Source organism: Haliotis rufescens, unplaced genomic scaffold (genome assembly GCF_023055435.1).
Source record: "Haliotis rufescens isolate VD_foot unplaced genomic scaffold, xgHalRufe1.0.p SCAF_6, whole genome shotgun sequence".
Taxonomy (NCBI): Eukaryota; Metazoa; Mollusca; class Gastropoda; order Lepetellida; family Haliotidae; genus Haliotis; species Haliotis rufescens.
The window spans coordinates 51,307,454-51,324,567 of NW_025964334.1; the positions used below are offsets into that span (position 1 = coordinate 51,307,454).

General features: G+C 39.9%; 1 protein-coding gene across 6 annotated transcripts in view; it reads right to left on the bottom strand.

The window, feature by feature from the left end:
- Positions 1-937: 937 nt before the first annotated feature.
- LOC124126378 (MAM and LDL-receptor class A domain-containing protein 1-like) overlaps positions 938-17,114 on the bottom strand; it is a 31,303-nt gene continuing 15,126 nt past the window's right edge. For 2 of the 6 annotated variants that reach the window (XM_048386356.1, XM_048386355.1), the window contains 19 exons: positions 15,159-15,326; positions 14,289-14,471; positions 13,394-13,510; positions 10,965-11,141; positions 10,480-10,677; positions 9,651-9,812; positions 9,174-9,290; positions 8,261-8,437; positions 7,828-8,025; positions 6,986-7,147; positions 6,509-6,625; positions 5,502-5,678; positions 5,017-5,214; positions 4,168-4,329; positions 3,691-3,807; positions 2,777-2,953; positions 2,292-2,489; positions 1,393-1,554; positions 938-1,065 (listed from right to left, as the gene is read on the bottom strand). In XM_048386356.1, the coding sequence (XP_048242313.1) occupies positions 1,058-1,065; positions 1,393-1,554; positions 2,292-2,489; positions 2,777-2,953; positions 3,691-3,807; positions 4,168-4,329; positions 5,017-5,214; positions 5,502-5,678; positions 6,509-6,625; positions 6,986-7,147; positions 7,828-8,025; positions 8,261-8,437; positions 9,174-9,290; positions 9,651-9,812; positions 10,480-10,677; positions 10,965-11,141; positions 13,394-13,510; positions 14,289-14,471; positions 15,159-15,326 (2,975 nt within the window). In that variant the 3' untranslated portion in view covers positions 938-1,057. The remainder of the gene's footprint in view (positions 1,066-1,392; positions 1,555-2,291; positions 2,490-2,776; positions 2,954-3,690; positions 3,808-4,167; positions 4,330-5,016; positions 5,215-5,501; positions 5,679-6,508; positions 6,626-6,985; positions 7,148-7,827; positions 8,026-8,260; positions 8,438-9,173; positions 9,291-9,650; positions 9,813-10,479; positions 10,678-10,964; positions 11,142-13,393; positions 13,511-14,288; positions 14,472-15,158; positions 15,327-17,114) is intronic. The other 4 variants (XM_048386357.1, XM_048386358.1, XM_048386359.1 and 1 more) reach the window with 4 other exon arrangements.

Genomic DNA, 17,114 nt, shown 5'->3' on the forward strand with positions numbered 1-17,114 from the left:
ACAACCTACATTGGTACACTGATAAGGATGTATCCATGTGAACAACCTACAGTGGTACACTGATAAGGATGTATCCATGTGAACAACTTACAGTGGTATACTGATAAGGATGTATCCACGTGAACAACTTACAGTGGTATACTGATAAGGATGTATACATGAGAAACAACTTACAGTGGTATACCGATAAGGATGTATACATGACAAACAACTTACAGTGGTATACTGATAAGGAGGTATCCATGTGAAGAACTTACAGTGGTATACTGATAGGGATGTATACATGTGAACAACCTACAGTGGTACACTGATAAGGATGTATCCATGTGAACAACCTACAGTGGTATACTGATAAGGATGTATCCACGTAAAGAACTTACAATGGTATACTGATAAGGATGTATACATGAGAAACAACTTACCGTGGTATACTGATAAGAATGTATCCATGTGAAGAACTTACAGAGGTACACTGAGAAGGATGTATCCATGTGAACAACCTACATTGGTACACTGATAAGGATGTATCCATGTGAAGAACCTACGGTGGTACACTGATAAGGATGTATCCATGTGAACAACCTACAGTGGTACACTGATAAGGATGTATGGATGTGAACAACTTACAGTGGCATATTGATAAGGATGTATACATGCTGAAGAATTTGCAGTGGTGTCATGACAAAAAAGTATGAATGTTGAACTATTTAGTGATATGCTTTTGGTATCACTGTAGTATTGAAAAATGATTCGTTTCCTAATCATCATGGCCGTCGATAAAAAAAACCCATTTTGACAATACTACTGCAGTTTTAACATATATCTTTCTTTTCACATATGTGGCTACATCGAGTGGTGCATTATCAAGAGAGATGTTTCTCCTTTCTTGGGAAAGCTTTTCAAACTTTCGGCAATGTGAAATGAAAAAAGAACAAAGTTTTTTTAATCAAGATGTTTATTTTTGAACTGCATCGCACGATAACAGCATCATTTAACAATAGTAAGGTCGTCCAAAGCGATATCTCTCAGAGGGGCGTTGCATCTATCTTCGCTTTCTTCAAACATCTGTAACAACGATCAGATTATATTCAATAACAATAACAACAACCAGTTTTTATACTGCAGTTAGTTTCACAGTGTTTTAGTTGCCCTGTGGTACAGAGTTTAATCTTTTTTAGGACAATATATGATAAATGATGTACCCCAAATGTCCAAATGCACCCCAGTGATTCTGATTCTTCTGGCAAGTGCAGTGAAACCCAAGAAGGAAGCAGGTGAAATTTCCCGGATTAACAATGTTGACGTTACATTTAAAAGACAAATATCGATGCAAGAAGAGAGACGTGTTGCCTTACTTAAATTATTATTAACGTTATTAGACATGCAACTTACGACTTGTTGAACAGGCACCTGCTGTTAAGCTGAAATCATCGATCGCAACATCACCCAAATAGCCACTTCCAACGATGGCCTCAAAGACAATTTGGTAAGGCGTGTTGCTTGACACAGTCGTGAGAGAGACCATGGCCATCATCCATGAGTTACCTTGATTTCCTGTTAACGAGTGCGTGCGTTAGTGAGTGATTTGGGTAACGCCTTTTTTACAACTGATGCAACCCACAAGAACGGCTGTGATACGGACATCCAAGGATCCTAATCGGGGCTTGGCTGAGCACACGTACCGTATGTTTTGAACATAACATGGAACGTTCATCTCATCTTGACACTTCTCTTATTGTAATTGCATATTTTCTTGAGTATCAAACGTATGAGAGAACTGTACCTTGATCTAAACAGAGTTAGTGAATGTAGATTTAACGCCGTCTAAGCAATGCCCAGCCATATCACAAAGGAGCTTCAAATCCATGTACGGATTCAAACCCAAGTCTTTGGCTTGATGAGTGAGGTGCTACTGTGTGACGTGATTTGACGTTTGTTGTTTAACGCCGCACTCAGCAATTTTCAAGCTACATGACGGCGGTCTGTAAATAATCGAGTGTGGACCAGACAATCCAATGATTGATATCATGAGCATCGATCTACACAATATGTAAAAGGGAATTTTAGAAAGCATTTTTATATAAATTTATATGATAAATTTTAAATTCAGTGAAAAACAAAGTGCTTATGGTTTTTCGCTGGCGTTGCTAGTTTTCCAACAATACACTGTTGATAAAAAACGCTTCATTAGTCCTACGGTGTGACGGACATAAACTTGACCACTGGGCCTCCTAAACGCCCGCAGTTATCGTAAGGAGAATGCAAAGTTTGACAATACCACAACGTCTTACCTGACAAGTGCCAAATAGAAGAACCCCTGGCACCATTTCTCAAGACATAGACTTTCAGAGTACCCTCTGAGGATCCATACATGTAGTACCAGAACGTGACGCATGATGGTGTGGTGGGTCCAGACAACACGGAGGAAATCAGTCGAGCATCATCACCGGCTCTTCTTGGAGCGGAGGTCTCAATATACATGTAGTAACCTGCATCAAGAAAGTGGGAAAAGTGGGAACTCTGAGAGTAAGGCTGGCATCCTTTGAAAGTGACGACACTTCAAGAATCAAAGCCGGTTGAAGCCCCTTCAGGCAATCATATTTACAATCTAGTTACTTAAGGACCACACAAAGTATAAAATTGTAAATGGTTGTTGAGAGAAACATATGACCAATGAAAGTTGCTGTTACTTTAGCCTGGTGGTATGGTTCAAGAAACAGACATCCAGCAACTCACGACTGCCAATGTTTGTGAAAGAAGGGATGGACGTTCATACCTGACATTGTCCCATAAGTGTGGTCACTGGCAGGTCCAGTGCCGGAGGAAGAGGTTGACCCCCGCATCCTTGTCCAGTCGAATGTGTCAGAATGGTCTTGAGTGAATCCACAGATGTCATTGGTCTCAAAGTTACATTTATCAGCGGTGGTATTTGACGAGGAGCCCACTGTTGTTCCTGTATCAAATGATTGGTTGACTTGTGAGTAACCAAGATTATTTCAGTATCACCAGGTTGTTGTTGCCCTGCCTGGCCGGCTTTGAGTCAGTATACTGTGTCTGAGTTGGGTATCGGGTAAGCACAACGTTAAACCATTTTTCACCTCAACTATCCAACGCTTGACGTTTCTTGACTTGAATGTTCAAGATAAAGGTATTGATATAACATGTACGATGTGGATTAAACATAATTAGTTGGCACATAAAAGATAAAATTGAATTCAGGACAATTACATTTAAATCTTAAAAAAAATGAAAAATGATTTCCTACACTTAGCATTTGAAGTAATTTTAGGTTTTCAAAAATGGATTAAAAAACACCCCTAAAAGGTGCTCTCTCTGAGAGGAACAAGTTTCATTTACATGACTATCACATGATAACTAACAACGTATTGTCAGTGCTGATCGTGAGGCTAATTTCAACATTGAAAGATTGAGAGAGTTTGTCTTTCACTGCTAGTAGTCATTTTTAAGCTGTGTCACAGCAGGAGTCATCAATGATAGATAATTGATGAGGTCCCCGTGCAAAAAATCAACCCAAGGTCTTCGACTAGACAGAACCAACACTTTAAGCACTCGGCTACCGAAACCGTCAAAATGAAATGAAATAGTGATTATTGTTTGAAGAAGCATACGAACTTAAAATTTAAGTGATAACTGAATTGTGCACATCCGTTAGAAATACGTTATGCTAACCTGCAGGTTTCGGTGTTGATTTGTTGCTGGGTGTTGATTTTAGCGTTGTTCTGGTTGTGGATATTTTTCGAGTTATTGGTTCCTGGGTCAAAGTCGGTCTAGCTGAATTGGGAATAGCTGAAACGCAATACGAATGCTTTGATATCATGAGTGAGGTTGGAATGACCTCGCTTGAACATCGCTTGCAACGCAGGTCAAACATGTTGAAACTGTCAGTGAAACTAGCGAGCATTAGCACGACAGTGGCGAACCATGAATCATAGTTTGTGCGAATCTCGAATTTGAACAGACGACTAGTGAATTATCGCACAGCTACTCGACAAAGGCAGTTGCATCTGCCTGAGTCAGTGAATGGTTAAGCAGGGTTCGATTCCTTTTGGAAGTTACAGCTGCTCATTTAAATGACACCTATCGATGCAAGAAGAGGAAGACGGTGCCCTTATTTAAATTATTAACGTTATTAGACATGCAACTTACGACTTGTTGAACAGGCACCTGCTGTCAAGCTGAAATCATCGATCGCAATATCACCCAAATAGCTGCTTCCCACGATGCCCTCAAAGACAATTTGGTAAGGCGTGTTGCTTGAAACAGTCGTGAGAGAAACCATGGTCATCATCCAAGAGTTACCTTGATTTCCTGTTAACGAGTGCGGAGTTAGTGAGTGATTTGGGTAACGCCTTTTTTACCACTGATGCAACCCACAAGAACGGCTGTGATACGGACATAAAAGGATCCTAATCGGGGCTTGGCTGAGCACCCGTACCATATGTTTTGAACATAACATGGAACGTTCATCTCATCTTGACACTTCTCTTATTGTAATTGCATATTTTCTTGAGTATCAAACCTATGAATGAACTGTACTTTGATCTAAACAGAGTTAGTGAATGTAGATTTAACGCCGTCTTAGAATTGCCCAGCCATACCACGTAGGAGTTTGAAAGATTTGGCTTCAAGCCCATCTAAGATTCAAACCCCAAGTCTTTGGCTTGATGAGTGAATATGCCCACCATGTGACGTGACGTGACGTGACGTGACGTGACGTGACGTGACGTGACGTGACGTTGTTTAACGCCGCACTCAGCAATATTCCAGCTATATGACGGCGGTCTGTAAATAATCGAGTGTGGACCAGAAAATCCAGTGATTGGGTGAGTATGGTTTTTCGCTGGCGTTGGTCGTTTTTCCAACAATACACTGTGGATAAAAAGGGGCTTCACTAGTCCTACGGTGTGACGGACATAAACTTGACCACTGGGCCTCCTAAACGCCCGCAGTTATCGTAAGGAGAATGCAAAGTTTGACAATACCACAACGTCTTACCTGACAAGTGCCAAATAGGAGAACCCCTGGCACCATTTCTCAAGACATAGACATTCAGAGTACCCTCTGAGGATCCATACATGTAGTACCAGAACGTGACGCATGATGGTGTCGTGGGTCCAGACAACACGGAGGAAATCAGTCGAGCATCATCACCGGCTCTTCTTGGAGCGGAGGTCTCAATATACATGTAGTAACCTGCATCAAGAAAGTGGGAAAAGTGGGAACTCTGAGAGTAAGGCTGGCATCCTTTGAAAGTGACGACACTTCAAGAATCAAAGCCGGTTGAAGCCCCTTCAGGCAATCAAGTTTACAATCTAGCTGCTTAAGGACCGCATAAATTATAATATTGTAAATGGTTGTTGAGAGAAACATATGACCAATGAAAGTTGCTGTTACTTTAGCCTGGTGGTATGGTTCAAGAAACAGACATCCAGCAACTCACGACTGCCAGTGTTTGTGAAAGAAGGGATGGACGTTCATACCTGACATTGTCCCATAAGTGTGGTCACTGGCAGGTCCAGTGCCGGAGGAAGAGGTTGACCCCCGCATCCTTGTCCAGTCGAATGTGTCAGAATGGTCTTGAGTGAATCCACAGATGTCATTGGTCTCAAAGTTACATTTATCAGCGGTGGTATTTGACGAGGAGCCCACTGTTGTTCCTGTATCAAATGATTGGTTGACTTGTGAGTAACCAAGATTATTATAGTATCACCAGGTTGTTGTTGCCTTGCCTGGTCGGCTTTGAGTCAGTATACTGTGTCTGAGTGGGGTATTCAGGTTAAACTGCGGCCTGGTATCTCAGTGTGATGGCACTATAAAACCGGCATAGGCCCGGACTAGTACAAGCAGCAACATATGTGAAATACTCTTAAGCACAACGTTAAACCATTTTTCACCTCACCTATCCAACGCTTGACGTTTCTTGTCTTCAATGTTCGAGATAAAGGTATTGATATAACAAGAACGATGTGGATTAAACATAATTAATTGGCACATAAAAGAAAAAGTGAATTCAGGACGATTACATTTAAATCTAAAAAAATTAAATGAAAGATGATTTCCCACCCTTAGCATTTGAAGTAATCTTAGGTTTTCAAAAATGGATTAAAAAACACCCCCAAAAGGTGCTCTCTCTGAGAGGAACAAGTTTCATTTACATGACTATCACATGATAACTAACAACGTATTGTCAGTGCTGATCGTGAGGCTAATTTCAACATTGAAAGATTGAGAGAGTTTGTCTTTCACTGCTAGTAGTCATTTTTAAGCTGTGTCACAGCAGGAGTCATCAATGATAGATAATTGATGAGGTCCCCGTGCAAAAATCAACCCAAGGTCTTCGGCTAGACAGAACCAACACTTTAAGCACTCGGCTACCGAAGCCGTCAAAATGAAATGAAATAGTGATTATTGTTTGAAGAAGCATACGAACTTAAAATTTAAGTGATAACTGAATTGTGCACATCCGTTAGAAATACGTTATGCTAACCTGCAGGTTTCGGTGTTGATTTGTTGCTGGGTGTTGATTTCAGCGTTGTTCTGGTTGTGGATATTTTTCGAGTTATTGGTTCCTGGGTCACAGTCGGTCTAGCTGAATTGGGAATAGCTGAAACGCAATACGAATGCTTTGATATCATGAGTGAGGTTGGGATGACCTCGCTTGAACATCGCTTGCAACGCAGGTCAAACATGTTGAAACTGTCAGTGAAACTAGCGAGCATGAGCACGACAGTGGCGAACCATGAATCATAGTTTGTGCGAATCTCGAATTCGAACAGACGACTAGTGAATTATCGCACAGCTACTCGACAAAGGCAGTTGCATCTGCCTGAGTCAGTGAATGGTTAAGCAGGGTTCGATTCCTTTTGGAAGTTACAGCTGCTCATTTAAATGACACCTATCGATGCAAGAAGAGGAAGACGGTGCCCTTATTTAAATTATCAACGTTATTAGACATGCAACTTACGACTTGTTGAACAGGCACCTGCTGTCAAGCTGAAATCATCGATCGCAATATCACCCAAATAGCTGCTTCCCACGATGCCCTCAAAGACAATTTGGTAAGGCGTGTTGCTTGAAACAGTCGTGAGAGAGACCATGGCCATCATCCATGAGTTACCTTGATTTCCTGTTAACGAGTGCGGAGTTAGTGAGTGATTTGGGTAACGCCTTTTTTACCACTGATTCAACCCACAAGAACGGCTGTGATACGGACATAAAAGGATCCTAATCGGGGCTTGGCTGAGCACCCGTACCATATGTTTTGAACATAACATGGAACGTTCATCTCATCTTGACACTTCTCTTATTGTAATTGCATATTTTCTTGAGTATCAAACCTATAAATGAACTGTACTTTGATCTAAATAGAGTTAGTGAATGTAGATTTAACGCCGTCTTAGAATTGCCCAGCCATACCACGTAGGAGTTTGAAAGATTTGGCTTCAAGCCCATCTAAGATTCAAACCCAAAGTCTTTGGCTTGATGAGTGAATATGTTCACCATGTGACGTGACGTGACGTGACGTGACGTGACGTGACGTGACGTGACGTTGTTTAACGCCGCACTCAGCAATATTCCAGCTATATGACGGCGGTCTGAAAATAATCGAGTGTGGACCAGACAATCCAGTGATTGGGTGAGTATGGTTTTTGCTGGCGTTGGTAGTTTTCCAACAATACACTGTGGATAAAAAGGGGCTTCACTAGTCCTACGGTGTGACGGACATAAACTTGACCACTGGGCCTCCTAAACGCCCGCAGTTATCGTAAGGAGAATGCAAAGTTTGACAATACCACAACGTCTTACCTGACAAGTGCCAAATAGGAGAACCCCTGGCACCATTTCTCAAGACATAGACATTCAGAGTACCCTCTGAGGATCCATACATGTAGTACCAGAACGTGACGCATGATGGTGTGGTGGGTCCAGACAACACGGAGGAAATCAGTCGAGCATCATCACCGGCTCTTTTTGGAGAGGAGGTCTCAATATACATGTAGTAACCTGCATCAAGAAAGTGGGAAAAGAATCAAAGCCGGTTGAAGCCCCTTCAGGCAATCACATTTACAATCTAGCTGCTTAAGGACCGCATAAATTATAATATTGTAAATGGTTGTTGAGAGAAACACATGACCATTGAAAGTTTCTGTTACTTTAGCCTGGTGGTGCGGTTCAAGAAACAGACATCCTGCAACTCACGACTGCCAATGTTTGTGAAAGAAGGGATGGACGTTCATACCTGACATTGTCCCATAAGTGTGGTCACTGGCAGGTCCAGTGCCGTAGAAAGAGGTTGACCCCCGCTTCCTTGTCCAGTCGAACGTGTCAGAATGGTCTTGAGTGAATCCACAGATGTCATTGGTCTCAAAGTTACATTTATCAGCGGTGGTATTTGACGAGGAGCCCACTGTTGTTCCTGTATCAAATGATTGGTTGACTTGTGAGTAACCAAGATTATTTCAGTATCATCAGGTTGTTGTTGCCCTGCTTGGCCGGCTTTGAGTCAGTATACTGTGTCTGAGTTGGGTATTGGGTAAGCACAACGTTAAACCATTTTTCACCTCACCTATCCAACGCTTGACGTTTCTTGTCTTGAATGTTCAAGATAAAGGTATTGATATAACATGTACGATGTGGATTAAACATAATTAGTTGGCACATAAAAGAAAAATTGAATTCAGGAAAATTACATTTAAATCTAAAAAAAAATGAAAAATGATTTCCCACACTTAGCATTTGAAGTAATCTTAGGTTTTCAAAAATGGATTAAAAAACACCCCCAAAAGGTGCTCTCTCTGAGAGGAACAAGATTCATTTACATGACTATCACATGATAACTAACAACTTATTGTCAGTGCTGATCGTGAGGCTAATTTCAACATTGAAAGATTGAGCGAGTGTGTCTTTCACTGCTAGTAGTCATTTTTAAGCTGTGTCACAGCAGGAGTCATCAATGATAGATAATTGATGAGGTCCCCGTGCAAAAAATCAACCCAAGGTCTTCGGCTAGACAGAACCAACACTTTAAGCAATCGGCTACCGAAACCGTCAACATGAAATGAAATAGTGATTATTGTTTGAAGAAGCATACGAACTTAAAATTTAAGTGATAACTGAATTGTGCACATCCGCTAGAAATACGTTATGCTAACCTGCAGGTTTCGGTGTTGATTTGTTGCTGGGTGTTGATTTTAGCGTTGTTCTGGTTGTGGATATTTTTCGAGTTATTGGTTCCTGGGTCAAAGTCGGTCTAGCTGAATTGGGAATAGATGATAAGCAATACGAATGCTTTGATATCATGAGTGAGGTCGGGATGACCTCGCTTGAACATCGCTTGCAACGCAGGTCAAACATGTTTAAACTGTCAGTGAAACTAGCGAGCATTAGCACGACAGTGGCGAACCATGAATCATAGTTTGTGCGAATCTCGAATTCGAACAGACGACTAGTGAATTATCGCACAGCTACTCGACAAAGGCAGTTGCATCTGCCTGAGTCAGTGAATGATTACGCAGGGTTCGATTCCTTTTGGAAGTTACAGCTGCTCATTTAAATGACACCTATCGATGCAAGAAGAGGAAGACGGTGCCCTTATTTAAATTATCAACGTTATTAGACATGCAACTTACGACTTGTTGAACAGGCACCTGCTGTCAAGCTGAAATCATCGATCGCAATATCACCCAAATAGCTGCTTCCCACGATGCCCTCAAAGACAATTTGGTAAGGCGTGTTGCTTGACACAGTCGTGAGAGAGACCATGGCCATCATCCATGAGTTACCTTGATTTCCTGTTAACGAGTGCGGAGTTAGTGAGTGATTTGGGTAACGACTTTTTTTTACCACTGATGCAACCCACAAGAACGGTTGTGAAACGGACATCCAAGGATCCTAATCGGGGCTTGGCTGAGCACCCGTACCATATGTTTTGAACATAACATGGAACGTTCATCTCATCTTGACACTTCTCTTATTGTAATTGCATATTTTCTTGAGTATCAAACCTATGAATGAACTGTACTTTGATCTAAATAGAGTTAGTGAATGTAGATTTAACGCCGTCTTAGCATTGCCAAGCCTTACCACGTAGGAGTTTGAAAGATTTGGCTTCAAGCCCATCTAAGATTCAAACCCCAAGTCTTTGGCTTGATGAGTGAATATGCCCACCATTTGACGTAACGTGACGTGACGTGACGTTTGTTGTTTAACGCCGCATTCAGCAATATTCAAGCTATATGACGGCGGTCTGTAAATAATCGAGTGTGGACCAGAAAATCCAGTGATTGGGTGAGTATGGTTTTTCGCTGGCGTTGGTAGTTTTCCAACAATACACTGTGGATAAAAAGGGGCTTCACTAGTCCTACGGTGTGACGGACATAAACTTGACCACTGGGCCTCCTAAACGCCCGCAGTTATCGTAAGGAGAATGCAAAGTTTGACAATACCACAACGTCTTACCTGACAAGTGCCAAATAGGAGAACCCCTGGCACCATTTCTCAAGACATAGACATTCAGAGTACCCTCTGAGGATCCATACATGTAGTACCAGAACGTGACGCATGATGGTGTGGTGGGTCCAGACAACACGGAGGAAATCAGTCGAGCATCATCACCGGCTCTTCTTGGAGCGGAGGTCTCAATATACATGTAGTAACCTGCATCAAATAAGTCGGAAAAGTGGGAACTCTAAGAGTAAGGCTGGCATCCTTTGAAAGTGACGACACTTCAAGAATCAAAGCCGGTTGAAGCCCCTTCAGGCAATCAAGTTTACAATCTAGCTGCTTAAGGACCGGATAAATTATAATATTGTAAATGGTTGTTGAGGGAAACACATTACCAATGAAAGTTGCTGTTACTTTAGCCTGGTGGTATGGTTCAAGAAACAGACATCCAGCAACTCACGACTGCCAATGTTTGTGAAAGAAGGGATGGACGTTCATACCTGACATTGTCCCATAAGTGTGGTCACTGGCAGGTCCAGTGCCGGAGGAAGAGGTTGACCCCCGCATCCTTGTCCAGTCGAACGTGTCAGAATGGTCTTGAGTGAATCCACAGATGTCATTGGTCTCAAAGTTACATTTATCAGCGGTGGTATTTGACGAGGAGCCCACTGTTGTTCCTGTATCAAATGATTGGTTGACTTTCAGTATCACCAGGTTGTTGTTGCCCTGCCTGGCCGGCTTTGAGTCAGTATACTGTGCCTGAGTGGGGTATTCAGGTTAACCTGCGGCCTGGTATCTCAGTGTGCTGGCACTATAAAACCGGCAGAGGTCCGGACTAGTACAAGCAGCAACACATGTGAAATACTCTTAAGCACAACGTTAAACCATTTTTCACCTCACCTATCCAACGCTTGACGTTTCTTGTCTTGAATGTTCGAGATAAAGGTTTTGATATAACATGTACGATGTGGAGTAAACATAATTAGTTGGAACATAAAAGAAAAAGTGAATTCAGGATAATTACATTTAAATCTCTAAAAAAATTGAAAAATGATTTCCCACACTTAGCATTTGAAGTAATCTTAGGTTTTCAAAAATGGATTAAAAACAAAGTTGCTCTATCTCAGAGGAACAAGTTTTATTCACATGACTATCACATGATAACTAACAACGTATTGTCAATGTTGATCGCGGGGCCAATTTTCCACATTGAAAGATTAAGAGAGTTTGTCTTTCATTGCTAGTAGTCATTTTTAAGCTGTGTCACAGCAGGAGTCATCAATGATAGATAATTGATGAGGTCCCCATGCAAGAAATCAACCCAAGGTCTTCGGCTAGACAGACCAACACTTTAAGCACCAGGCTACCGAAGCCGGCAAAATGAAATGTTTTAAGAAGCATACAAATTTAAAAGAAAAGTGACAGCTTAACTGTGCACAATCGTCAGAAAAACGTTAAGTAAACCTGTAGATTTCGGTATTGGTTTGGTGCAGAGTGTACATTTTTGCATTCTTGTGCTTGTGGTTATTATTCGAATTATAGGTTCCTGGGTCACGGCTGGGTAGGATATTCAGGAAAGAAGTAGACATCCCCTTGGTTACCAATTGTGCTCCCCTTATTGCTGATATGTTTTTTTCATCTATTCTCGGATTTGAAAACTCAAAACAAGGAAATTTGTCCAAGAAGACTAACTATACTTCAGGTATATTGATGATCTGATATCATTCAATAACCATCAAAGAGCCAATTAAGTTCTTGTTTCACATGGAGATCTATGCGTAAAGATTCAGAGCGACAAAACACTATCCACAAGACTTTATGACAAAAGGGATGTTTAAATTGCACAACTTGTGAGACACACTCGACCCTGCGCTTCTACGACGATTTCAATCATGTGACTTTTGTCAGAAGTTGTTTGATCAAGGTAACATTCAAGGCCTCAATGAAGCCTTCAAAAAGTGTTATGGGGAGGAAAAGTGTTATGTGGAGGACATTTCCCAATGTGAATCACTGACTGAGTATGGTTTTACGCCGCTTTTAGCAATATTCAAGCAATATCACGGCGGGGGACACCAGAAATGGGCTTCACACATTGTACCCATGTCGGGAATCGAACCCGGGTCTTCGGCGCAATGTGAATCAGCATTTTGACTTGTACGATATATTCCTATGTTTTTTCAGGTGCTTTTTCTTGCTTTGCATGTGTTTGTGACGGGTGCCAACAGTGGGGCAGAATACGCTCACCTTTTCGCAAACACCTGATATCATCACTGCATTTATTTGATAGTGATTATTTAACACATGCTCATGATATAGTAAGAATCGTACAATCGACGTCCGATCTCTTTTGCTTTTAGCAAAGACTTCTTATAAATATGGAATGGATTTTGTCATCCCTGCCACTGTGGAAATACTGTAATGACATCAGTGATTCATACAGTTAATTATTCCACTCAGCATTGTATTTGTCTTCATTTTGCAGTTCGGCGCAGAAGATAACGTTACGGATAACATCCTCATTCTTTGCAACGATGTTTCAGAACTGATTCTTGACCCTCTATCAAGTTAAAGAGCAAGAACTAGCCCTGAAACGGCAATAACAAGCATGAGATACTCATAGCCCCCACGAATATGAATATTGTGTGCAAGGCAAGAAATATTGTAAGCCAAAGTCGTTGCCCTGGAAACTCGAAAAATAAAGTTTAAAAAATCACAAACTATCAAATGGCATCGACCTCAATATTCTGGAAAAATGTTTTATGGAAAAGGTTAAACTAAATACTTTTAAGTACATGCATAATATATGCTGGATCAAATCAGTGATTATGTAAATAGAAACTCTTTAAAGACATCATAAGGTGCCTGAACATTCAGCTGCTAGTGACCACATAACGACACAACTGACTACGCAATATTTTAAAATGCTAACCTGAAGGTTTCAGGGTTGGTGCAGCACTCTGTGTTGATTTCGGCGTTGTTTTGGTTACGTTTGTTATTCGAGTGGTTGGTTCCTGGGTCACTGTTGGTCTAGCTGCACTGGGAAAAACTGAAACACAATATGAATGCTTTGGAATGTAGAGTGACTTGAGGTTTACTTCGCTTGACCATCATGTTGGAACATGTTGTACAAGTCAAACTATGGAATTGCATCGGACACAATTTTGGTCACCGAGGAAATGTCCTCTAGATGTCCACAATAACAGTTTTTGAAAGCTTTAATGAGGCCTTCAATGTTGATCAAACAACTTTTGACAAGAGTAGAATGACGCACTTGAAAATCTTCGTAGAAGCAACCTATTGCTCGACGAACAGGTAAAGTTGACTATTAGAAAGTTGAAGTCGAACAGATGAGGTAGTCTCACTGGTCTCCTTTATTTCTAGTTCAGGTGAGTAAATGAATGGAAGGGATTTGGTTATTTAAACATGAGATTATCGATATGCCTGACGCTAAAGTTTAATTTCTTGGCCAAATTTTCTTGCTTTGACTTTGTCAGTCTGAGCAGTCCGATTCATGTGCATAAAGAACCGTATCAGCAAAGTGGTGAGCACAATTTGTGCCCATGGGATGTATACGTCTCTACCCCCTAGTTTTACATATATGTTATCAATGAGGAAATGTAACATTTTACAAATTGGCTTACATTTTTTAAACAAATTGTCCTGAACCTCTGAAGATAGATATGGATCAAGGAATGAAGTTTTTCCTCTCGTTTGTCGTTTGATAAAATGGTGTACAAAATATAAAAAACAGATGTTTTTACATTATTTAATTTTGATTGCTCCTGTGTGACAATCGTTCCTGTGACAGTCTACTGAGTACTTACTTCCACAGTTCGACGTCGTGAAGATGATGTCGTCAATTGCGATGTCTCCAGTGTAACTGCTTCCACGGATCCCTTCAAACACGATGGTATAACTATTTGTCTTCTCTGTGATTGGTGCCTGACCACTGAACCAAGCGTCGCCATGGTTACCAGATTGATGCCAGATCATATCGTCAGCTCGCCCTGTTCGGGAATTTTGAGGAATTTGTTCAACAACCATGATCACATACTGGGGATGTTCTGATGGAATGATGAAATGGACGTGTAATATGGGTGTAAATATTTCAGATGACTTGTGCGAATACTTAAATTGCATAAGTATTCTGAAATTGCATGAGTACATAAGCCTCCTAAACAATACTATTTTAGATGATAAAAGTACTGCAATACTATGGATACTTGACATACGGATTCTGCCTAGTTCGAGACTGGTGTACTTGCTACTAAGTGACTATGACAGCAATAGAGTATGAACGTCATCGCCATATCAAATATTCTATTATTAAAAATCAGGGTGTATCAAAGTACCGTCTACGAGTAAATTAATTTTGATACTATGAGGACGTTTATGTTAACGTGTATATTATGGATATAATGTATGTCAAAGTCAAAGAAAATTGTATTTATCTAACTAAAGTTTATTGCTCATATACAGGTGTACGATTGTGTTACCATGGCAATAAATAAAAACGACAAACCCCTTTCCACATTGTAAGTATTTATAATATTCAGAATAAATCTGAATAGTTAACAATTAACACCGTAAGATAATATATAATGTAGATAATCTTGTATTTACAGTTGACATTAATCTTTATGAATTTGAACATATTAACATGATGACAGAAATGCCGTGAACGTTCGACTTACCTGGCACTCTGATGTAGACGTTGAGAGTACCGACCGAATCCCCGTACATGCTGTACCAGAACTTGATGCACCTGCCGCTGGATGTCACGGGAGGGAAACTTTCACTGACCAGCCACGCCTTGTCTCCGGTCAGTCGTGGGGCCGAGGTTTCAATGTAGAGGTACTTGCCTGAAAAATAAAACAGCATGATCTCAAGTGGTAGTCATGTTCGTGTATCTCTATCATATTACCTCTGTCACTTTGTTACTTTTTCACTTGTGACTGACCCGACGTGATATATCATCTGTTTCAATACAATTTGGCAGTTGACCTAAACTTTTACATTTTGCAAAAATGCAGGATCAACAACTTCAAGAACCCACAGAAGATGACAGAAGTTACGAAAATTTAACAAATTTAGAGACTCCAACATTAGGCAACCAAATGAAAACTTATTAGCGTGAAAACAATAAAAGTCCCGGGATCGATGGCTTTCCTATTGAAATTGTAAAGGTTTTCTGGAAAGAACTAAAATTCTGGATTTACAGATAAAAAGTACTTCTGCTAATAACAAAATAAGTATGACAATGAAAAGAGGAATTATAAAATCAACATTGGAATTGCTCATTCATAATAATCAAACAGGATTTATTCCAAGAAGATCTATTTCAGAAAACACAAGGTTGTTATATGATATTATCTTTGAATCAAAAAGACAAAATAAACCAGGATTACTTCTGCTGATCGATTTTGAAAAGGCATTTGATACAGTATCAAAACAATTTATAAATAAAGTTTTACACAAATATGGATTTGGACCAGAAATGATAACTTACGATACCACATCAAGCATAATACAAAATGGGCATATTTCAGATTTTTTTACAAATGAAAGAGGCTGTCGATAAGGACACCCATTGTCGCCATATATTTTTCTCCTAGTAGCTGAAATCCTAGGATGTATGATTGGAAATAATAATAAAATTGAAGGGATTACAGTCAATGACAAAGAATACAAACTTGTGTAATATGCTGATGATACGAATTATTTCTAAATGGCAAAGATGAAAGCGTATATGCAGCTATAGAAACACTAAATGAATTCTACAAAATGTCTGGCTTAAAAATTAATGTAGACAAGACAAAAGCAATATGGATAGGCTCAAAAGCGGGTAGCAATGATCGTTTATGTCAAGACAAATGGCACAATTTGAAGTATTAGGAATTATGTTTAATTCAAACTTAAGTGAACTCTGGGTAATCAATACAAAAAGAAAGCTAGAAGAAATAGATACATTGCTTGCAAATTGAGAAAAAGAAATCTAACGATAATAGTTACAGTCATAAAAACTTTAGCATTGTCAAAACTAGTTCATATATTTTCGATACTACCTAAACCTCCTGAGGACTTTGTCTTGTCACTTGACAAAATATTTTACAATTTTATCTGGAATAATAAAAAAGACAAAATCAAAAGGAGCACTTTGACAAGAAAATATGAGGAAGGTGGATTACGCATGATAAACATTAGAGCCTTTATTGACGCACTAAAACTCTCTTCACTCAGATTAAAAAACAACATATAGTAACCCTTGTAATATCCCAATTAAAGATATACTATATTTGGGTGCCAATGTTGACAAGCAATCTTTTGTTTAAAACCCATACTGGAAAGATGTATTGAAAGCTTGGAACAATTTTTGTAAAAAAAATATGATTAACGTTGATAATATAGAAGAAATTTTGTCCCCAACCATTATGGCTCAACCACAACTTCAAACAAGCAACATACTACATAAAGCAATGGGCTAATAGTGGATTTTTCTCAATTAAAGATATATGCAATGAAAACGGATGGATGTCATTTGAAGAACTGAAACTAAAATATCCGATAAAAGGTACAATATTAGATTATAGATATGTAACCTTCAATATACCAGAATCATGGAAAACAACAATCAAGAAAACTAGAAAAAT